Below are 23,120 nucleotides of genomic sequence, written 5' to 3' on the forward strand. Positions count from 1 at the left end.
GTGGCCGCACTGGGAGGAAAAGCGCCGAACGCACGTTCGGTCGGGAAGAGGCGGGCCGCGAGCCTGGGTGGGGCAGGCGGGCACCGCGCGTGCGCAGAGGTGTGGCCGGGAAGGTGCGCTGAGGCTGGAGTTGGAGGCGCGGCGCCTGGGAGGTGAGGTGAGGTCTGGCCCGGCCGAGCCAGGCCAGGCAAGGTGGGCGTTCGCTGCGGTGGCTGCTCTTGCTGCCGTGGTGGCCTTCGAGGACACCGGTACCAGCCTGGGGCTCGGGTTGACGGGGGCCTCCACCGTCCGGCCCTTTCCAGTCATTTTAGGCCAGGGTCTCCCGCCACAGGCCCGGACTACTGCCCCAGGCTTTTACTTTGCGACCTTCAAGATCTTGTAGGATAGTTAGTATTATGCCCCTTTTTTTTCTTTCTTTCTTTTTTTTTTTTAAATGAGGAAACTGAATCCCAGAGAAGCGTAGCAAATTGCCCAGGGTGACACAATCGATAATTACCAGAGACTCAAAAGTCTTTTCCTTTATGGCAATCTACATCCCAAACTTCGTGACTTTTTTTTTTTAAATACAGTATAGATGGCTCTTGCTGAGGGAAGGGGTTGTGTGGAAATAAGTCAGGAGGTGTTATGAGTCGATTTGGGAATTTCTGTATCACTGTGGATTCTGGGGAAAATTACTTGACTTTCCTGGATCTCAGGTTGATTTTTTTTTTTTTTCCATCTTTAAAATGTAACTGGATCTGAAGACTGGTACTTTACCTGTTTATGAGCCCCGTGTTCAGAACTGTGATGGAACTCCCTCCTCTTGCAAGGTTGCTTCCCTCCACCTCTTGAGCTCCTTCCCAGTCCCACACAACCTATTGGACCTCTACACCATCAAAGTTACCGATTATTCCTTAGACTGGGCTTAAAAGATTTAAACAATCTCTGACAACTCATTCAATTCCTATTAGGTGGCAGACGTTTCGCCTCCACGAAGTTCTCAACAGATGGAGAAAGTCAGTAGATAGCAAAAGAAGGGGAGTGATTGGAGTGGTCAGAGCAAATGGCAATCTTTAAAACAGATATTGAAAGAAATAAGAAAAAAATGTTTAAAACTAATTTGTTTTCATAGTGAAATTGATGAGGACATTGCAACAGTTTTTCTTTTAATGGAAAAATAATCTGAAGAAAACTTTCTTAGGAAAAACGCCATTGCCAAATTAATACAGCAGTATCAGTGAGCTGCAGATGAGATATGCCAAAAGTTAAACCAGCTCAAAAAATTTTATGAGAACTCAGAGGGAAAATATAATAGAAACTATTGAGAGGTAAAGGTACGAGATATGGAGAATGGATCCAGAAAACTAATAATCAAATATGAGTCCAGAAGGTGATAACAGAACTGACTGAGGAGGAGCAATAATCAAATATATAATAGAAGAAAATTTACTCAGTTGATGGAAAATTTGGATTTAAGACTTAAATTCAACCCTCAGATTTAGAAGGTTCATGAAATACCAGGTAGAAATAAGTGAAAAGACAACTATATTTAGACCTGTATCGCAATGAAAGCTGAGTTTAAAGAATTAAAATATGTGCTGATATATTCAAGATACATTGTTAATTTTTTAAGCCAATTGCAGAACAAGATATAGAGTATGGTTCTGTCTGAGTGCAGCAAAACCATTTATTGCATATGTAAATTTCTATATAAATACATCAAAAAAGATGTGGAAGAATACATACAGAACTTTTTAAAATGGTTATCTTGGGAATTCCCTGGCAGTCCAGTGGTTAGGACTGCAAGCTCTCACTGCCAAGGGCCCGGGTTCGATCCCTGGTTGGGGAACTAAGATCCCACAAGCTGCACAGCGCGCACAAATAAATAAATAAATAAGTAAAAAGAATGAAAATTAATAAGCTACGTATTCAATAAGGGTAGAAAAAGAAAATAAAAATAGAAGGAAGAAATAAAGATAAAATCAGAAATAATAAAGGAAAAAGAACAGCACTTGATAAATTGAAGCACTCATTCTTCAGAAATAGACATTAAAATAGACACATTTCTGGCAAAAAATTTTGAAAATTCAAGATATCCTACCAAATGCTTCATAGGTAATGCAAACTTAGCTCATCAAATCTCTGATTTTCCCCTAAAATATTTGTTTCTTTGCCAGCCTTATATCTCAGTAAATTATACCACCATCGAAGTCAAAACCCAAGAGTTATCCTTGACACCTCCGTCTCTCTCAGTCCCCACATTCAATCCAATATCAGGATATGTCTCTTCTATATCTGTAGTGGTGACATATGGAGTTCATCACCTCAACATTTTCACCTTCCTTTTCTCTTGAAAACTGTCCCTTACTCTCACTCAGAAGTACTTTCTCTTTTCCTTTTTCTGTCTATTTCCTTTTTTCCTTTCTTTCCTCTTTTACTCCCTTCATTTGCTCCTATTTTTCCCTCAGGTGCAGAGATTTGAGGCAGTCCTGCTGTTCAGTTCACATTATCATCAACAAGGCCTTTCTCATTTTATCTTTTTTTCCTTCATTCCAATTCCCAGTCATGTTCCTTCCCTCTTCCTTCAGTAGCCACTCTAATGTGTTTGATATATGTCCTTGGATATACATGTATCTTTGAATAATATATAGTATTGTTTTATATATGTATGTGTTTTAAATGTACATATTTGATATTGTGTTATAGAAATCATTGTTTCATGTTTCTGTAAATACTTCTATTGCATAGCATTGTCTTAAATGACCTCACACCCTTGGCCACTGGTCCTGGGCCTAGATGGGCCAATCAGAGTCCCTACCCAGAATTTTTTTTAACTGAAACTAAGAAAAAAAGAAAATCCCTCTCCAGTTTGGAAGCCGTAAAATGTAAAACACAGGAGCTGTCAGCAGCCATGTGTCCTGCCATGCGGAACCAGCTGGTCTGCAGTGAAAAGAATGAAGCCGACATGCAGAAAGCAGCAGAGGTGAGAAACAATGAGAAAGTCCTGGAAAATCTCAAAGTCCCTAGTTCCAGTTGTTTCTGATGTGCCATGTTCCTGCCCTTCCCATGGTTCAACTCTTCCTTGGATTCCATGAGCCAGTAAATTCTCATCACCTCCCTCTTGTGCCTAAGCCAGTTAAAATTGGGGTTCTATCACTCGTAACCAAGAGGTCTAACTAATTATAATCTCCAAAATGTATGTGCGTGTGTGTTTTTTAATTGTGGTAAAATACACGTAACGTGAAATATACCATCATGATCATTTTTAAGTGTACAGTTCGGTAGTGTTAAGTACATTCACATTGTTGTACAACCAATCTCCAGAACTCTTTTCATCTTGCAAAACTGAAACTGTACCCATTGAACAACAGCTTCCCATTGTCCCCTCCTCCCCACAGCCTCTTACAGTCACCATTCTACTTTCTATGGATTTGACTACTCTAGGTACCTCACATAAGTGTAACCATATGGTATTCGTCTTTTTGTGACTGGCTTATTTCAATTGGCGTAATATCCCCAGGATTCATCCATGTTATAGCACATGTCAGAATTTCCTTTTTTAAGGCTAAATAATATTTCATTGTATGTATATATACCATTTTGTTTATCCATTTATCTGTCGCTGGATACGTGGGTTGCTTCCACCTTTTGGCTATTGCAAATAATGGTGCTATGAACATAGGTGTACAAATATGTCTTTGAGACCTTCATTGAATTCTTTTGGGTATATAACCAGAAGTGGAATTGCTGGATCATATGGTAATACTGTTTAATTTTTTGAGGAACTACCACACTGTTTTCCACAGCAACTGCACCATTTTACATCTCTACCAACAGTGCACAAGGACTCCAGTTTTTCTACATCCTGCCAACACCTGTTATTTTCCTAGTTTGGGGGTTTTTAAAATAGTAGCCATCCTAATAGGCATAAGGTGGTATCTCACTGTGGTTTTGATTTGCATTTCTCTAATGATTAGAGATGTTGAGCATCTTTTCATGTGCTTGTTGGCCCTTTGTATATCTTTTTTGGAGAAATGTCTATTCAAGTCCTTCACCCATTTTTTGATGGGTTTGTTTTTCCAAAATGTATCTTGAATGATTATTTTTTTCTACCTCCACTTTCACCATCCAAGCCCCCCTGTTGTTTTTCGTGTGGACAACTGTAATACTTCATAACTGGATACCTTGATTCCACTCTTCTCTCTTTCCTTTTCATTCATTGCAATGTAGCAAGTGATTTTCTGTAAATATGGATTCTAACATGTCACCTGCTCAGAATTCTCCAATGGCATTTTTAAAAAAACTTTTATTGGAGTATAGTTGATTTACAATGTTGTGTTAGTTTCCACTGTACAGCAAAGTGAACTCGTTTTTAGATTCTTTCCCATATAGGTCATTACAGAGTATTGAGTAGCGTTCTCTGCTATACAGTAGGTCCTTATTAGTTATCTATTTTATATATAGTGGTGTGTATATGTCAGTCCCAATCTCCCAATTTATCCCTCCCCGCCCCCTCCCCTGGTAACAAGTCCAATGGCATTTTATTGCTCTTAAAAAAAAAATCCATGGACTTCCCTGGTGGTCCATTGGTTAAGATTCCATGCTTCCACTGCCGGGGACGGCGTGGGTTCAATCCCTGGTCTGGGAAGTTCTGCAAGCTGTGAGGTGCGGCCAAAAAAAAATTCCATGAGTCATGGTCCCTTATGATCTAGACTCTGCCAACTTCACTCTCCTTATCTCTTATCACATTTCCCATTGATCACATTTTCAGATACATTGACCTTTTAATTCCTGGAAAATGCCAATCTCTTTCCTTCCTTAAAGCCTTCACATAATATTCCCTCTACCTGAAACACTTACCCCACTACTCTGCCCATTCATCTTTTAGGTCATAATTTAATTTTACTTCTCAAGAAAAAAAAAACTAATTATTCACAAAATAATAAAAATTCAGTTCTACATAGAGGGTCTTCATTGACCTCCTTCACTGATCTAAATAAGGCCTCCTACTATAGTATCCTATCATAATACACTTCCCTAAGTTAACATATCAATGTTTGTAAATACATATTTAATTGGATTATTTGTTAGACACCTCTCCAATACATTGTAATCTTTGAGAGGAGGAACAAGTCTACTTCTCTAGTACTATATCCCCAGATCAAACAGTATCTGACACAGAAGGTGCTCAAATTTGTTGAATAAATGAATACCACAGATATGAAAAATACTTAGAAATATTAATATGTACAGCTTTATACTAATAAATTTTAAATTAAGTGATTTTACAAAAAAAATTAAATTAATTCAGGAGGAGATGGCAAATCCATATAAACCAGTAACTATGAAGTCATTGAAAAAGTTACGAGAGGTACATTTTTAAGGTAAAGACAAATTATCTTTATTTGCAGATAGCATGATTGTTTAGAGAATAAACTGTAAAACTATTAGATCTAACAAGATAATCTGGTAAAGTATCCTATTACATGATAAATATACAAAAATTATTAGCTTTCATATACATCATCAGTAAGCAGTTTAAAAATGTAATTTTAAAAATGCCTTATCTTGGGGCTTCCCTGGTGGCTCAGTGGTTGAGAGTCCACCTGCCAATGCAGGGTACACGGGTTCGTGCCCCGGTCTGGGAAGATCCCACATGCCGCGGAGCGGCTAGGCCCGTGAGCCATGGCCGCTGAGCCTGCGCGTCCGGAGCCTGTGCTCTGCAACGGGAGAGGCCGCAACAGTGAGACGCCCGCGTACCGCCCAAAAAAAAAAAAAAAAAAAAAGAGAAGCCACAGCAATGAGAAGCTCAGGCACCGCAACGAAGGGTAGCCCCTGCTCGCCGCCAACTGGAGAAAGCCTGAGTGCAGCAACGAAGATCCAACGCAGCCATAAATAAATTTATATATATAACAAAAAGAATGGATAAACAATATCTGTCCTAAAGCACAGATAACTATGCTAAATATCCTGTGATAAACCATAATGGAAAAGAATATGAAAAAGAAGGTATGTATATGTATAACTGAATCGCTTTGCTGTACAGCAGAAATTAACACAACATTGTAAATCAACCTTACTTCAATAAAAAAAAAGTTCAGTCACTAGTAATTAAAGAAATGTAAACTACTAGACATACTTCATTAAATTGACAGATAAAAATGATACAGTAAGGGTGAAGGAAAATAGTCATTCCTTAGAAAGTGCTGTTGGAGTATAAATTGATATGATCTATAACTCTTCTGGAGATCAGTTTGGCAGTGGTATCAAAAGCCTTAGACGTATGTATGCCTTTTAATGTAAAATACCACTGGTGGAATCTACTCAAAGCATGTATAGAGATAAACAGAGATCTTGCAACAAGGCTGTTCATTACATCATTATTTATCATAGCCAAAAAAAAAAAAAAAAGGAAATCTAAATGTTCAACAACAGAGTTATCTAAAACTACGGTATTTTTGTAAAAAGAAGTACTAGTAAGTCATTTCACTAGAAATCACATAGTGATTTCCCTGGCAGTCCAATGGTTAAGACTTCACCTTCCAATGCTGGGGATGTGGGTTCAATCCCTGGTCGGGGAACTAAGATACCACATGCCTCGTGGCCAAAAAAAACAAAACATAAAAAACAGAAGCAATATTATAACAAATTCAATAAAGACTTTAAAAAATGTTCCACATCAAATAAAATAAAAATTAAAAGTCACATAAATATATCTACTGATAAGCAAAGATTCATAGATATATTGTCTGAAAAAAGCAAGTTAACAAACTTGTCAAAAAAGTTTTGTCTGCATATGTATGTGGGTCTGGAAAGAGAGACAACAGAGCTTCGGTAGCAATTGTCTTTGGAGAGGAAAGCAGATTAAATTGTTTTTCTAATTACCTTTGTTAATAAGGAAAAATAAAGAGAAACTTCATGTTTAAACACTACAGTAAAAATAGTAAAAAGTGGAAGCATAATACAGTTACTGAAAATTATAATTATGAAAACTTTGAGGAATGAGCCAAATGGAAAAGGAGTAAAAATGTTATTTATGCTTTGATTTTAACTGTCATATATGTATATTGAAAAAACAGAAGGAAACATAGGGACATAATTTATTAAGATGGTAGGATTGTAGGCAATTTTTCCCCTTGGTAAATTGTGAAATATTTTTTTAAAATAAAAATTTGTAGCAGATTTTGAACCCAGTTTATTCAAGCTTCACAATCATGAAAATGTAGAGACCAGTGGCAGTGCCAAGAGATGGATGGTAGGGGCGAGGGCTGAGCTTTAAGCCTTCAATAATCATCACCAGTTATCTCCTGTGAGGTTTCAACAAAGCAAACTTATACACCAAGAAACTCAGCTTCAAGAGAAGTTCCCTTATGCAGAGATTCTGGACCCCAGTAATGGAGACAGTCCCCACATTAACACCACAGACCCTGAGTCTATTTTCCTATGTTATGCATTTTCTTTTTTTATTTTCTTAAGATTTTTGTTTGGTTGTTTTTTGGGTTTTTTGTTTGTTTGTTTTAGTTTAAGGTTCACAGCAAAATTGATGGGAACAGAAATTTGCCATATACTCCCGGCCCCCACACATGTATAGCCTCCCCCATTATCAGCATCCCCCACGAGAGTGGTATATTTGTTACAGCTGAACCTACATTGACATGCCATTAGCACCAAAGTCCATAGTTTACATTATGGTTCACTCTTGGTGGTGTACATTCCATGGGTCTGTGTTATGCATTTGCAAAATCTACTTTAAATACATCGTCTAGGCTTGCTTTGACCTCTCTTATTCCTGGGTTTCAGAACCATGTGTGATCAGTACTGCATCTCCTTTGCTGATGTTGAGAAAGCACATATCAACATTCGAGATTTTATCCACCTCACACCAGTGCTAACAAGCTCCATTTTGAATCAAGTAACAGGGCGCAATCTTTTCTTCAAATGTGAACTCTTCCAGAAAACTGGATCTTTTAAGGTAACAATCTCTTTTGATAGTGTATCATGTTTCTTTTCAAGCCACTTTGATTCTCTTGACCACGCAGTGAGGTAGGTACAATTAATATCTTTTTACAGCTAAAGAAATTGTAGAAATTTTCCTTTGCTCAAGTCCTGGTTACTTAGCATCATGGCGTTGACAAGAGCCACTTTTACACAATCTCAAAATTCCGTATAATTAAGGTGATCACATATAATTTACTATCCAGACTAGGACATGTTTGAGAATGAAAAGGGGGAACTTCTAACGATTAAGCCGAGATCACAGTCATCAACCTGGACATGTGTGATCACCCTGTATATAGCCAAGTTTAAGCATTCACTTTGTCAACTTACTATTTGTTTATACCTTATTATGAATATAAACGATCTAACCCTAGCTCAACCCTCATATAACAGGACCTTTTTCTACAAAATACGTCAGTGCCTCTCCTATGCATACAGATAGATTTCTGTGCTGATTTGTTACCTGAATTCTCTGACCGTTAGTTGAACTTTAAGATCCATTCAGGTAAAAATCTGAAAAGCTGCATTTTGCACTGTGCCTAACAGGTATTGTTAGTACCCATTAAGTGGTAGCTTTAGGATTTCAGGAATTTACCTTTTTCCATACCCATTAACTGAGAACTTTTATTTTAAACAAACAAAAACTTCTCCATTCTCTTTTGCCCTTTGCTTCTGCCATGGTTTATTTTTCATTCATCACGCATCAAGCACTTATTTTCACCAACTATACTAGGTATATGTACACTAGGCCTTGCCCTATATCCATACTTGCAGGGGAAGACAAAATAGGTTGATGACAAATGTCTTAAAAGAGTTACAAACAAGGGCCATGGAAACGAATGAAGTACCTAATTTTGCCTGGGAGAACAAGGAGGTTGAACCAGGTGTTGTTTGATCCAAGTTTTATAGGATGAGTACTTTTAGCCAGATCAGGGAGTGGGGGAAAAGAACTACAGGTAGAGGCATCAGCATGCCAAGAGGTACAGAGTTGTGAGCTAACCTGGTAGGATGGAAACTAGAGGCAATTTAGGATGGCTACAACGGTAGAGGTAGATATGTTTAGAAAGGCTGCAGCTTGTAAGGGATTTGTACTTCTCTTACAAAAATGGGCAATCAATGAAAAAGGTAACGTTTGTTTTTTAAAAGCTCACTTTCCTAATCTAGTGGAACTATTAGATGAGAATAATCCTTGAGGCAGGATCAGCTGAGATTTGGTGATACCAAGTTGAGAAATGAGGCCTCACCAAGGTAGTGGCCAAGATGAACATGAGGTATTTAGGAGATAGACTCAATAAGATTTAGTCATGGAGTGGATGTGCAGTATTGGAAGAGAAAAATGTAAAAAAGCTCCTTGGTTTTTTGAAAAGAATTTTTAATCAAATATATTAATTCACCATTCCTCTTTTCCAGATTCGTGGTGCCCTTAATGCAATCAGAGGCTTGGTTTCTGCCACTTCAGAAGAGAAGCCCAAAGCTGTCGTTACTCACAGCAGTGGAAACCATGGCCAGGCTCTCTCCTATGCTGCCAAATTGCAAGGTACTTGATTAATTTCCCAGGGTACTGGATAGGCTCGTCAGAGGACTGGAAAAGCAGCCTTAACTTTCAGTGAGGTTGGTGATAGCTGAGGGAATAAATTTCCAAGTCCCTGATTACAAGCAAACTGCACATAAATTTCTATCCTAAATTCTGATTTGTACTAACCAAACATGCTTCTCCCTCCCAGGGATTCCTGCTTATATTGTAGTGCCCGAAACAGCTCCCAACTGTAAAAAATTGGCGATACAAGGCTATGGAGCCTCTATAGTATACAGTGAACAAAGCGACGAGGTAAGGAAGAGAGCAATGTTCAGTACCACCTTAACAGCTTTCATAGTAAAATGAAACTTCTCTTCCTACCTTACTGGCTGCAGCTTCTGTCTCCTTTGTTGTTTCTCTAAGTGTTGGGACGCACGACCTTTTCTCTACCTACACTCACTCAGATGATCTCATTAGTCTCATAGTTTAAAATATCACCTACACTCTAACTCCAGCCCTGAACTTTGCTCTTAACCAGACTTGTACATTCCCACTTGGGTGCCTTAATAGGCCTCTCAACCTTACTGTCTAAAACCAAACTCCTCATCTTAATACTGTTCCACTTCCAGTCTTCCCCATCTCAGTAAATGGCAACTTTTATCCTTCATTATCCTCAAAACATGGAGTTATCTTTGATAACTCTGATACCCCACATCCAAATCTTAGTCCTTTCAAAATATTTCCGTAATCCAACTTTTTTTTTTTAGTTAATTTATTTTTGGCTGAGTCGGGTCTTCGTTGCTGCGCACTGGCTCTCTCTAGTTACAGTGAGTGGGGGCTACTCTGTGTTGCGGTGCGCGGGCTTCTCATTGCGGTGGCTTCTCTTGTTGTGGAGCGCGGGCTCTAGGCGCGTGGGCTTCAGTAGTTGTGGCTCACAGGCTCCAGAGAGCAGGCTCAGTAGTTGTGGTGCACTGGCTTAGTTGCTCTGCAGCATGTGGGATCTTCCCGGACCAGGGCTCGAACCCGTGTCCCCTGCATTGGCAGGTGGATTCTTGACCACTGCGCCACCAGAAAAGCCCAATCCAACTCCTTCTAACAGCCTCTACCTTCACCATCCTGATTCAAACCAATGTCAGTCCTCATCTAGATTCAGTAGCCTCCTAATTGGTCCTCTGCTTCCACCCTTGCCCCACGAGTCTTGTCTCCAAAAGAGCAACCAGAGCTATCCATTTGGTAAGTCAGAATGTGTCTGTCAGCCTAAAATCCTCCAGTGGTTCCCCATCTCATACACAGTGGAAACCAAAGTTCTTGCAATCATCTATGGCCCAGATGAACTGGCCCATTTCTATTTTTCTGACTTCATCTCCCACTATTACTCTCCTCCAAACACTCCACACAAACCACACTTAGTTTCTCAGAAAGCCAAGCACTCCTCTCTGTAGTCTTTGTACTTGCTGTTACTCTTTCCTTGGAATGTTCTGGAGGTACACAGGACTTGTTCAAATCTATTAAAATGTCACTTTACCAGTGGCCCTTCCCAAGCACCCTATATAAAATAAATTCATTTTTCTCTAAAGCATTTAGACATACCATATATTTACTTATATCCCACCCCTCCTCACCATATTAGAACATAACTCCACTGAGTGCAGGGACTGTTTTGTTCAGTTATATCCCCAGTGCCAAAACAAATTCTGAAAAAAGTAGATGGCAAATAAAGTGTTAAATGACTGAATCTAACTTGTTGGGAACTCTATTAAATACAAATAAAGTAAGCTAAATTAATGTACTCTTTCAGTCCAGAGAAAATGTTACAAAAAGAATTGTGGAAGAAACAGAAGGCATCATGGTACATCCCAACCAGGAGCCTGCAGTGATAGCTGGGCAAGGGACAATTGCCATGGAAGTCCTAAACCAGGTAAAAGCTTAGTTAGTTCTTGTTTAGCCACTTACTGGTAATGCTGTTTGGCCGTAGAACCAATTATTTTATATGTACATATAAAACTGGTTATTAATAGACCTATTTATACTTTATATTCTTTTCATTAAAGGTTCCCTTGGTAGATGCACTGGTGGTACCTGTAGGAGGAGGAGGAATGGTTGCTGGAATAGCAATTACAGTTAAGGTAAGAAAACAGCTTCTGAAGGACTCCCTACTTCAGGCATAGAAGAGTTTATTTTACATCATAGTACATTGTGAATACTTGCTCAACATTCCCCCAAATTGCCATTCCTTCTCATCATCCCTTGGCACTTGAGATAGAAGGCCCTTCTCTTCACCACTACCCTTTTTTCTTTTTTTTGGCCGCGCGGCATGCGGAATCCTAGTTCCCAGTGACTGAACCTGTGCCCCCTGAAGTGGAAACGTGGAGTCTTAACCACTGGACCGCCAGGGAAGTCCCTCACTACCCTTTTCTTAATGAAAACTTTACAGCACAAAAGCCATTACAATGAGTGGCACCCTCACAGTCCTCTGAGTTCCATCTCACCAACCTACTATCCAAGTCAGTGGATACTCTTTTCCCAAGTTACCAGCAGAACCAGCTGTGATCTAGGCCACCGAGGCCAGAGTGGAAAACAATTTCAAGTGCTTAAAGGCCCTATTTCCATTACATCGATTAAAAGAAAGCCTCTTGGGCAGAAGTATGTTAACTGTACCAATCATTTTACTGCAAGCATGCAGGCACAATGCTGTGGCTAGTTGTAAGCTATCTAATATTCCTCTTCCTAGGCTCTGAGACCTAGTGTCAAGGTATATGCTGCTGAACCCTTGAATGCAAATGACTGCTACCAGTCCAAACTGAAAGGGGAACTGACCCCCAATCCCTATCCTCCAGAAACCATAGCAGATGGTGTCAGATCCAGCATTGGCTTAAACACCTGGCCTATTATAAGGGACCTCGTGGATGACGTCTTCACTGTCACAGAGGATGAAATTAAGGTGAGGCCCCAAGAGGAAAGGAGATAACAAAAGAATGGAGCAACTTCTTAGACAAAAAACCCTCCTGTTGTAAGTGGCAACTCACCCACTAGGGACTCAACTAGGTGATTTCATGACACGTAGGTGGGTGCCCTAGATGTATTAAGACCATAGAAGCAGAGTTGGAATGAAAAAAGCCCTGCCCTTCATTGGCAAGCACAAACATATAGCAATAGGAAAATTCAGACGAGGCATATTATATCCCCATCTGGCCTTTAACCATAAAGGCCAACCATGTAGGCTCTTTCCCCTTTTCCCATTTCACTAATTCTTACTCCTTTCTATACCAACAGTATGCAACCCAGCTGGTGTGGGAGAGGATGAAATTGCTTATTGAACCTACAGCTGGTGTTGGAGTGGCCGCTGTGCTGTCTCAGCATTTTCAAACAGTTTCCGCAGAAGTAAAGAACATTTGTATTGTGCTCAGTGGTGGAAATGTAGACTTAACTTCCCTAACTTGGGTGAAGCAGGCTGAATAAGCCAGCTCTTTAGAAATCTGTTTCTGTTTAATATGTGCAAAAGGAAGAAAAGGGATTCAGTGTCTAAACACTTGGAAATTTTGTCTCCTGGTCATTGTCAACTTCCTATCTTCCCCTCTTAAAGAGCTTTCAAAATCCTAATGGAGAATGTATACTTCAGTAAGTTTTAATAGTTTTTTGGACTAAGTTGCAGTAGAAAAACACCCATACTTAACTGAGATACCTTGTCAAGGCCAAGAAAAGTCTTCTGCTAAAAGGAGCAGCAGACCTTAAGTAGGCTTAAGTAGAAAACATAAACTGCCCAATCACAACCTACAGGCTCCCAACCCTAGAGTGCTAACTAGTAGCAATGAGACAGACTCCCACTGAATCCATTATTCCATGTCCATTTCAGGCACTGTTGAAGAAATCTCACTTTTCACCCAAGGTACTGGTTCTGGTACATATGGATCATAAGTCCATTTGGGGAAAACTCTTTTATAGAGGTTCATCAGTACTGTGTCCTGAGATTTTAGCTTCCCATCAAAACTGCACTTCATGTGGCCGTGAGTACCTACAAAGAAAACAGCACGAGTTGGTCAAATTCAAGAGGAAATTTTAAAGCAGTGGTCTAACCCAACAGTCATTTAGTAGCACTGGGGAAATCTAGACAAGATCCCAAATCCCACATTCTCTCACCTAAAGGCTCCTTGATGTGTCCCCTACGGCCCCACTTTGTTCTCAGTTCCACCGGTTTAAACCACAGCACATCCTCTTAGAATCAAACACACAGAAGACCAAGATGAAACATTTATCCATAATATATAAATCCAACCTTCATCCCACAAAGGCAATTGGATCCCATCTGTCGCACCTACCTCTGTTGAAGAACATGTAACGCACCACTGCCATCTTAGTAAAAATTTTGAAAGGATGACCACTCAGAACAACTCTCTTGATGACCACTCTGTCTGGATCCACTGACAATAGATAGCCTGTGGCAATGAGGCTGTGCATTCCTAAGGGGCAAAAGCAGGGCAGCAGAAGTCCATAGGTCAAAGCCTTCATTTATTGTCCAGTCCATTTAAAGACCTATGCGAGATCTTAGGGAAACAAAATAGGGGTGTACTATGCTGCCCCTCCTGGGTTCATGGCAAAGATCACTAAGTGATATTCCTGCTGAGCCTATCCTCAGAACCTACCCTAAAACAGCACTCTGAGCAGCCTCTACCAATTAGCTATGGTTTGCAAGCAAGATAAAACCCCATTTGTCATCCTTGCCTCAGACCCAATATGAGGCTGAGATTGGGATATTTTGAAAATCATCATTACCTTTTTTGTGCCATTTGGCCCCCAAATTTAAATACAGAAAGCAGTTAATCTTACTAAGAACCCACAGGCCTATTCACCTCTGGGAACTCAACTTACCATTGCTGTTCTGTTTGAAAAGCAGCACAGATGCAGGAGGAAAAGTGATAGGGGCATATACTGTCACCACCAGAGCCGAGGCAGCAGTCAGGAATCTCTGAAATTTATGTTTATCCGCTGCCATAAAGGTTAAAAAAATAAAAACCAAAAAATATTTTGAGAAACAATAGGTAATCCAGAGGCCTGTGAAAAGCGGTATCACTGCAACTCTTAAACCTAAGGCAACTAGTGTTTCTTTATCCCACTAATTCTCCAAACATTTTCTGGCCTCAATACAACTGAAAGATACAACCCAATCCTATCAGTGATTTTTCAACTGGGGGCAGAATCTTGGAGCTTAAACTATATTTTGGAGTTGGAAAAAGTTCTCCAGGTGATTCTGATACACATCACCCCTACCTCATTTGAGAACCAGTGCTTTACAGAAAAACACTTCACTAATTCAACAGCTCTTAGTCTTGAGCAAGGATTGGCAAACATTTTCTGTAAATGGGCAGATAGTAAAGATTTTAGGCTTTGTGGCCATATAGTCTCTGTTCCAACTACTCAGCTCTCCCTGTAGCACAAAAACAGCCACAGACATTTTTAAAAAATTAAACAAGAAAGCACAACTGTGTTCCAACAAAACTTTACTTAACAAAACAAGCAGTGGGACAGATTTGGCCAAGGGCCAAACTTTACTAATCTCTTCTTGGGGACTATCTAGATCTTGTCTTTACCTTCAACAGAAACCCTTTTTAATACAGTATTAACCCTTTTTAATACTGAATGTTATAGGGAAACAAAATATTTTAAGGGAAAGAGAAATCACTCCTTCATTTAGACAGCATGGCTGGTGAGAAAAGAATTATCCAGAGCATCCATTAATGCTGCCTTTATCCCCTTCCTCCGGTCACTGCTGAGAGCTGAGAGTGTAGGTAATGTTCAGAAGCCCCCAAGTTAATGCAAACATCTTCCCACTCCTAATACGTAAGAGCACAATCATTTTTTGTCATAAAAGTATTCCTGGTCACCACTCTCTAAATTCTCATGCAGTCTCAACATCTCAGAAGCCACACACTCTGCTTTATCCAACTGAGGGCACCCCTAGCCTTCACCCACACGGCCACTGGCACAACGGATGCCAAGGGTTCCATGACACATCATCTCTAGGAAGCAGCCAACTCCTATCCAAAACCTCCTCTGCAGCAAATACTCATGGCAGAGAAGCCTCAGCACCACACAGAGGTTGCATCACTGGGATGCTTCAGACAGGTTCAGACACTTTGAATGGAAACATCATTGGCTCCTAAACCAGAGTACTGAAAATACCTCTAAGCCAGAGACTGAGAGTTTGAAATGGTGTATTCTGCATCTCTCCCCAAATCTCAGTCCCCTAAAAGACAGCAAGATGGACAAGAACCCAGAAGCTTCCCTACTGCTTACCTGCAGTGTGCTGAGAGAATAAAGGGGAGGCTCGGAAGCGCCTGAATCCACAGTGGAAGATCAGCTCCTCTTTAGCTTTCACAGGTTCAGTGCTGCCAGCGTGCCGGCTCACCACCATATTAAGTACTGACATCTGGGGACCAAATAGGAAAACAGAACTTCATATCAGGAATAGAACAGCCTAACCCGCAAGAAGGCAAACCAAACCAGCAGATTAGATTCACTCTAAGAACTGACAGTACTAATTTATGGTGGAGTGTAGATGAAGAGACACAAATTCACCTTTTACCTTCACCAACAACTGGCATTCAAATCGAAAATATGCTGGTTTTCAGAGCTTTCATGTCCCTGCTACACTAGGTGACCTTCCCATGTCTAACATGCAAGAGCTCAACATCTGCCACAAAATCAGTGCCTACAAGTCACTCACTCACCACACACCTCTAAACCACACTCATTCAAGACCCTTCTTGCCTCAGCCCTTACTCACAGTGACCAAAAGGCCAGAGCTCTCACATATACCCCAACCTACATGACTGCTGGCCATCAAGAGAAAAAAGATCTATACCTTGGCAGTAACCCTGTTTATTTTCATGGATGCCAGCCCTTTGTTAAAGTGTGACCTGACAAACGTACTTCTCTCAGAGAAGTCTCAGAACCACACAGAGATCACATCACTGAGATGTATCAGACAGGTTCAGACATGTTGGGTAAAACCATCATCGACTTCTCTGTCCTCCTCTCTGACTTCTAATCATAAAGGCAGACTTCTGCATCCCAATGAGCAAAATGTCAGTCACATAAAACTTCAGCTGCCAGACAAAACTGGTTGGAAAGTGTCGTAACTCCCATTTCCCACAAGACGCTAACTCACCTTCTGTTCATGAGGTAGTAAAGAAAATGCAATCAAGGGTGCACCTCGCTTGAAGTGCTCAACCACTGAGACAGGGACTTCAGAGACATGAAGTGTGACATACCAGCCAACCTGCCAGAAGAAAGCAGAAAACAATCACGCAATTACCCTTAAGGTCTCAATAATGATGAAGCATTTCACCAAATATGTTAAAAAGTCTCTCAGACTACCACAAAGCCAATCCTCAGCCTTCAAGACGGCCCTTCACAGATGCCTCAACTACCTAGATTAAGCTTTTTCAGCTAATATCTCTGATACCTCTTTGTTCCCAATATCACTCTTACCAATGACTCAGTAGCTCCTCTAATTCAGCTGTAGGCAGCACAAAACTAATTAAGGTACTCATGCCAACAGAAGGAGTAGAGGGGGCACCTTGGCAAACAAAAACAAATTATAGGGATGCACAAAGGAAGGCAGATACCTCAGCTCCTTCAACCTCTTTTTCTTCAATCTCTTTAAAGATGCGTCTCCTAGTATTAATAAAGTTCTGAAACTGAAAGATCCGAGCATAATCTTGAGGGAGGTTTTCCTTAGGATCCCATGGAGATGTCCGGAAGCTCTTGAGGCCTCTGTATTTCTGAAATCTAGAATACAGAGGATATTTTAAATAAATCAATAGTGAAACTTATATGGTGCTACTTAACCGTTTCACTCAACTCACTTCTAAAATGGCTAAGGCTTAAAAAGAAGAAAAAAAAAGAAAAAAACAAGAAAAATTTTTTTTTTAATTTTTGAAAAATAAATAGGTAAATAAATAAAATGCCTAAGGCTTTAGCTTAAAAGAATTCACTATTTCTCAAAATAACCTAACAGCTTAAATCAGAACCACACTCCAAAACAGCCTGAAACAAGTATTTCAGCACCAAACCCCAGCTTCTTAAAAGTATTTACAGCGGCTCCCTGGTGCGTATCAGGGAGTGGCTCTTTAACCTGACTAGCAAGGTCCTCGATAAAAGCCTTCTCTCTCTAATATCCAGCATAAACTCTCTGGACTCACCTTTAGAGCAAACAGGATCATCTACATCTTCATTCTTTTATTCTCACTGTTCTACCCAAACTTCCCCAAATCTCCACATGTTATATACTTTGAGTCTTAGCTCCAAAGGAAGCATTAATCACAGCATTTCATTCAGTAATATACTGTAACATTATTAGTCTGTACTACACAGTCTAGAATATGAACATTGTTTCCCGTATGTCTGTCTTACCTTCCCATATAGTATTAGCCCTTCAGGAGCAAGAACAATGTATTTTTCTTCTTTCACATCACACTGACATAGTTCTGAGCCACGTTAAGTTTTAAATAAAAACATACTGATTGATCTTAGACTTGTTGACTAACCGAATTCTAGCAGCCACGTCGCGGGGGGTATCTACTTCATCTGGAAACATCTCTTCCAGTCTTTCTTGTTTATATTTCTCCAGCATTTTTCCCTCAGCCTCTTCATCCACTTTCTCATCATACAGATCATCATGCACGGACTCTCCTATAGTCACAGTTTCACATTCCTCCTCTTCGTCCTTTTCACTACCCTCATCCTGTAGAACGAAGGATTACAATTTCAGAGGAAACTCATCTCTCTACCTTAAAGGCCATCGAGCTAAAATAATTCTACTAGATACCTAGTCCAAACCAGTATCAACTCTAATAGAGACTAAGTTATAAAACAAAGTCTCATTCCCGGCAACAAAGTCATTCCTAAGAAACTGACCACACATACCACTTAAGGTCAGGAATGCACCTTGCCTTGCATTTGGGGCTGTACACAGAAGTTGCCCAAGGGCCCAGTTCCTTACCTGAGATTCCTCTTCCATAAAATCCTCACGTTCTATATCATCATACTCATCTCCTTCCCCACCACTTTCGCCATCCTCATCCAAAATCCATTCAGCTTGATAACTGGATGTTCCTTTGGGAACCTTCTTTACTACCTTGGAAGTTTCCTTCAATAAGTCTGTAAAAGCCCAAATGAGTTAAGTAAATTATATACCTCCTTCCTTCCCCTATTACTTTGGGCATTCTCACATAGGCAAGATATTACATATTGCTACCAATACCAGGAACTCTGGCAGGCACTATAAATAGAACAGACTACTTCCCAATTTAATTCAGCTGCCTCAGAACTAGCAATACTTAACACAGCTAAATAAGTCCTATAATAAATCAGAAGTTGTTTATCTGTTCATTAGGAAACAATAATGTAAGTAATTTTGAGAAACGAAGTAAAGCTGTGTCCAGTGTTTGCTTAGTGAAAACACATAGCCTTTGGAGGTAAGAGAAGACTTCCAAATACTTCCTCATCCTACTCTACCTTATAAGGTCCTCACTGAGCAGCTAGACAAAACCCACAACTCTAGGCCAGAATTTCAAGTTTGCCAATACCAACCATTTGCTTCACTCAGCTCCTCCTCCGTGGGCCAGGTCTGTTCCCCCTCCATTGGATCTGGGATAACCTCTGTTTGCAAAGATTCTTGTTTCTCAGGGTCTGCCTTCATTAGGACCTTCAGGTCTTCCTCCATATCAACTACAGCATCTGTAGCACAAATCTGAAATGGTCAATTAAATATTAGCCAAAAATTGACTAAATCTAACATAATAACAAGATCTAGAAATAACAGTCCTCAAATAGAAGAATAGAAAGTGAAAATTTGCCAGAATTTTTCAAATGGTTCTATTTCCTACCATTCTAGGTCTTTACCTCTGCTTGGCTCTTGAGACCTTGCATAATCTGGTCTCATGCCTACCTTTTTATTACATACCTTACTCCCATCAAGCTGTTACCTTCAGAGTTCAAAGAAACCCTCTGATCCATCACTTTGCCTAGGTTCATGTTGTCTTTATTTGCTAGGATATTCTTCCATCTCTTTTCAACTCATAAATCACGTTCATCCTTCTCAACACCTGGCTCAAGTCTGATCTCTTCTGTGAAGCTTGCCAGTCTTCTTTCTCAACTTCCACTGCAGGTGTGCACCTCAGCCACGCTTTCTCAATCTTTATTTCACAGGTCTTTGCCGTATTTTTCTGACCTAATTAAGTTGTCTAAGGAAAGAGACTACAACCTGTGTGCCTTCTATTAATCCAGAGCCAACTGCTATGCAAGGCATCTACAAAGTACTGGATAAGTATATGATACAGCAACTTATTTGTAGTTGACTACTGCCTTTTTTCGAACTAACCGTTACCTCCAGGGACTAGGATAGTTGTCCAAGTGTGCAGACAGACTACCCTCTCTGTAGTTCCCATCCTCTGCCAGCTTACACGTGAATCTACAATACATAGTTTTTAAGAACACCAATCTTACCTCCATTGCCATGCCTGGGTCCTTTGGGGATTTGATCACTCTAGGATTTAAAGGGAAAGGGTCCATAGGGGCATCTATCTGTTTCATCTGGAAATCACCATGTCCAACGATATGCAGCAAGTTATTTACATTCAGAGCCTGCCCACGAACATAGCCTGAGATCTTCAAGGTGCCCAACAAGTTATTCTCTTCACTAGGCACAAAGTCAACAGCATGAGCAAATAGGTAGGCGTGCCGATCTCGAAAGGCAAGATGCCGTTGCTTTTGGTTAGCCAACTGCCTGAGCAGCATCCCTGCCTCCTGTTGAGTGTCTAACAGGAGGAGTTTGTCATCAGGAAAGCGCTTCTCCACTGCTTTACTTAGCTTCTTCCTGACATCTGTTTGTTTCTTCAGTGGGAAGCCCGAAACCCCCTGGACAGCTAATGCTGTGAACAGAAGAGAAAGGGTATCATGACTTGTTGCCTCACTATATGAAAATCCCCCCTGTCGCTCACAAACAAGCTAACAGTTCAGTTGTGAGTCCAGAGATCACTGGGAAACCCAACACTCCGCTACCCTAAAGAAATTTCACAATAAAACCAAACTTCACATTCTTCTTCTTTCTCTGGGCAATGGGCAGTCCAGAAATAAAAAGACATCTTGGTAGGTAACTTGTAAACAATGGATCAAGTTAAGGCCATACATGTACAACCCTCCAATAGTATCAAGCATCAGACATAGTGTCTGGCAAATTGTAAGTGCACTATACATGCTAATCACTTCCTTCCTTGGCCTCCAATACTCCCAACTCACTTACTATAGGTGGGAAGGCCCTGAGCAAAGAGGCAGGAAAGGCAGTAATCCCCAGTGCTATCCCAGCCTTCTAGTGGATCAAGGAGGAACAGGATGGTATCAGCCACTTTAGCCATGTCTAACACAGTGTGCAGATCCCCTGGAAACAGAAGACAAAGTCAGTAGGAAGAGGTGGTTGCCATCAGCACATTATACTAAAAAAATATTACCACTAATACGCAAAACATAGTGATAGAAAATATTGTTGTATGCTCTAACCTGGTCTTGCAGATGTAAAAAACCACCGATGTTTCAAGCGGGGGCATAACAGCATAAAGCTATGGGTGCTTCCCCATTCATTCAAGTGTACTGTTCCAGTGTCCCTATCCTGAAGCAGTCGAAAGGCCTCTGACAGGGAAATCCTGTTGTGCAGGGGAACCACCAGTACCTGATGAGGAGGGCCATCCTTGCTGCCGAGCTGTCTCTTTTCTGCCAAAACCTGAGGAAAGAAAGGATCAGAGAACATCTCAATGTTTCAGTACTTTGTTTCAGTACTGCATTTCCACCAGTACAGATGCCCACCCCGACCCTCCAACCAGCATCTCTCTTGTAAAAGGTGTCACGTATGCCAAGGAGGTGGGCAGGAGCTAGGAACAAAGCAAAGAATGCTCTAGCATTAGTCTGGGCCAGCACGCCTGACACGTGCTCTAGGGTTACTCTCCATCCCTGGCCCCTTCCCAGGGTCACATTTTCTAGTTCGAGGCATTACCCGCCTAGAACGGTTGTGAAGCCACACCATTCCCCAATCCCGCGTCCTCTCACCGCCTCCTTCTTCTGCTTTCGGAGCTGGCTGGCACGATGCCTCTGGTCCACTTTGCTGAGATCTTTTCTCACCTTCTTGCTTAGGGTTTTCAGTGCTAGACGGCCTGTAGGGAGACCAGAAAAGCCTCTTGCGCAGGGCACTAGCAGGTCAGGAAAGGAGATCCCTCTCTGCTCTCCTCAGAGCCTTTGCGCGGGGTCCAAGCCGGAGTAGGTAGGAGCTCATTCTGGGCATGAAGAAAAGCAGTTAATACCGACTAAACATCCCTTATTCCTCCAACCCTACCTTCTTACCCTTGCCGTCCCGCTGCGCGGATCCCCGACCCCGATGCCGCCCGCCCTTATGAGGTTTATTCTGCTGCTTAAGCGGGCCAGAGCGATGAGCCGCCATGCTGCCGCTCACGTGTACCAATTCGGCACTACTTCCGGGCCGAACCGAGCGCTTCCGGTCCCCGCCTTGGGGGCGTGTCCTCCCCCGGGGGGCAAGGCTCCTCGTGTCCTCCCGCGAGGGTTATTTCCACACGCTTCTGAGGGCACGGCGTCAGAGTCTCCACAAAACCTGCTCGTAAACTTTTACCAGGCGGTGGTCCGCTGTTGCGGGCTTTAAAACGCCGGATGTAGACTCGAGGTTTGGGCTTTCAGTCTCGGAAAGCTGTTTTGCTCCCTTGTATTTTTATTTTTTGCGCTATCAGGTTGCATCTCTTAGGGAGAGTCTCCATTTGTGCGATAGAGGGCTAAGCCCCTCCTCTCACCTAGCTTTGTGCACGCCGCTCCTCAGTTTGCAGCAGCAGGTGTTCTTTGTCACTTTAAGCAACCTTTTCTCGCCCTCAGTGCCCAGGTGGGGCTGCTTAAGTCTACAAGGCAAATCGTGCAGAAGGCGCTTGTCTCACCTCCACAGGTTCCGTACAAGTTCCTGCAGGTCCCAGTCACTCCAAGCTGCGCCCCCACCTCCCACGTGTGTGTGTGAAGGGCCAGACGGGACGTGGCGACCCCTCGGGGAAGGGACGGCTGACCGTGACTCTCGCGCCCTTAGGGATAGCCGAGCCTCTGCAGACGGGGGCTGCTAAGCTCCCACTCCTCTTCCCAAAAGCTTTGCAGCTAAGGGCGCCCAGCTGGCAGGGGTGTTTGGAGAAACGATGGCGCTCCGCGGCCTTTCTCCCAGCCAGAGGACTAACACTGGCTTTCCCGTGGCCAGACTCGAGGCGCGGGGGCCCCGGCCCTTCCCGTCGGGAAGACGAGCGGGTAGGAATCAGGGGACGTCTAGCTGGATGGGGGCCAGCTTCGGCCCGAGCGACTCACCCCTCAGCCATGGGGTGCCGGGCGCGCCTCGCCTCCCCGCCCGGCACTGGGCGCGGCGGGCTGCTAGCTCTCACAATGCAGGTTCGCGCCCTCGAGGCTGGAGAGGGCGCGTTGCCATGACAACGGCCACCGTGGCGCGCGCCCGGGCACGGTGCCCCCCCTCCCGACCCCCCCCTTCCAGTGGCTGAGCGCACCACCACCCCCGCCCCCGGCTGTGGGAAGGGGCCGGGCC

The 23,120-nt window shown here is 42.0% G+C and overlaps 2 protein-coding genes and 2 non-coding genes across 15 annotated transcripts; 1 reads left to right on the top strand and 3 right to left on the bottom strand.

Moving 5' to 3' along the window:
* The first annotated feature begins 1 nt into the window (after position 1).
* On the top strand, positions 2 to 17,978 carry SRR (serine racemase). 12 transcript variants are annotated; one of them, XM_030861832.2, is made up of 9 exons: positions 2 to 152; positions 2,728 to 2,962; positions 7,780 to 7,951; positions 9,388 to 9,514; positions 9,702 to 9,805; positions 11,292 to 11,411; positions 11,545 to 11,619; positions 12,225 to 12,434; positions 12,767 to 17,978. In XM_030861832.2, the coding sequence occupies exons 2-9, from the start codon at positions 2,934 to 2,936 to the stop codon at positions 12,950 to 12,952; spliced, it is 1,023 nt and encodes a 340-aa protein (XP_030717692.1). In that variant the 5' UTR covers positions 2 to 152; positions 2,728 to 2,933; the 3' UTR covers positions 12,953 to 17,978. The 12 variants fall into 12 exon arrangements, with proteins under 12 accessions (XP_030717692.1, XP_060146971.1, XP_060146970.1 ...); XM_060290988.2 differs by having other exon boundaries at positions 8 to 152; positions 2,848 to 2,962; XM_060290987.2 differs by having other exon boundaries at positions 9 to 157.
* On the bottom strand, positions 10,998 to 22,035 carry TSR1 (TSR1 ribosome maturation factor). The gene is made up of 15 exons (XM_030861823.3): positions 21,884 to 22,035; positions 21,593 to 21,696; positions 21,050 to 21,269; positions 20,796 to 20,930; positions 20,000 to 20,424; positions 19,085 to 19,244; positions 18,495 to 18,652; positions 18,040 to 18,236; positions 17,119 to 17,281; positions 16,659 to 16,769; positions 15,785 to 15,917; positions 14,360 to 14,476; positions 13,810 to 13,950; positions 13,631 to 13,705; positions 10,998 to 13,505 (listed from the first exon to the last, which is right to left on the bottom strand). The coding sequence occupies exons 1-15, from the start codon at positions 21,978 to 21,980 to the stop codon at positions 13,327 to 13,329; spliced, it is 2,415 nt and encodes an 804-aa protein (XP_030717683.1). The 5' UTR covers positions 21,981 to 22,035; the 3' UTR covers positions 10,998 to 13,326.
* On the bottom strand, positions 15,558 to 15,652 carry LOC115856228 (small nucleolar RNA SNORD91 family). Its single transcript, XR_004040751.1, has one exon. It is a non-coding gene; the product is annotated as a small nucleolar RNA SNORD91 family (small nucleolar RNA).
* LOC115856230 (small nucleolar RNA SNORD91 family) lies at positions 16,424 to 16,518 on the bottom strand. Its single transcript, XR_004040752.1, has one exon. It is a non-coding gene; the product is annotated as a small nucleolar RNA SNORD91 family (small nucleolar RNA).
* Positions 22,036 to 23,120: the final 1,085 nt, after the last annotated feature.

The sequence above is a fragment of the Globicephala melas genome, chromosome 20 (genome assembly GCF_963455315.2).
Source record: "Globicephala melas chromosome 20, mGloMel1.2, whole genome shotgun sequence".
NCBI classification, from domain to species: domain Eukaryota; kingdom Metazoa; phylum Chordata; class Mammalia; order Artiodactyla; family Delphinidae; genus Globicephala; species Globicephala melas.

Coding starts and splice junctions, on each gene's coding strand:
- SRR (XM_030861832.2), top strand. CDS start 2,934: ATGAAGCCGACATGCAGAAAGCAGCAGAG. Junction 9,806..11,291: donor ACAGTGAACAAAGCGACGAG/GTAAGGAAGAGA, acceptor GTACTCTTTCAG/TCCAGAGAAAATGTTACAAA. Junction 11,620..12,224: donor GAATAGCAATTACAGTTAAG/GTAAGAAAACAG, acceptor TCCTCTTCCTAG/GCTCTGAGACCTAGTGTCAA.
- TSR1 (XM_030861823.3), bottom strand. CDS start 21,980: ATGGCGGCTCATCGCTCTGGCCCGCTTAAGCAGCAGAATAAACCTCAT. Junction 20,425..20,795: donor TCAGGGCCTTCCCACCTATA/GTAAGTGAGTTG, acceptor TTCTGTTCACAG/CATTAGCTGTCCAGGGGGTT. Junction 19,245..19,999: donor ACCCAGGCATGGCAATGGAG/GTAAGATTGGTG, acceptor TGACCATTTCAG/ATTTGTGCTACAGATGCTGT.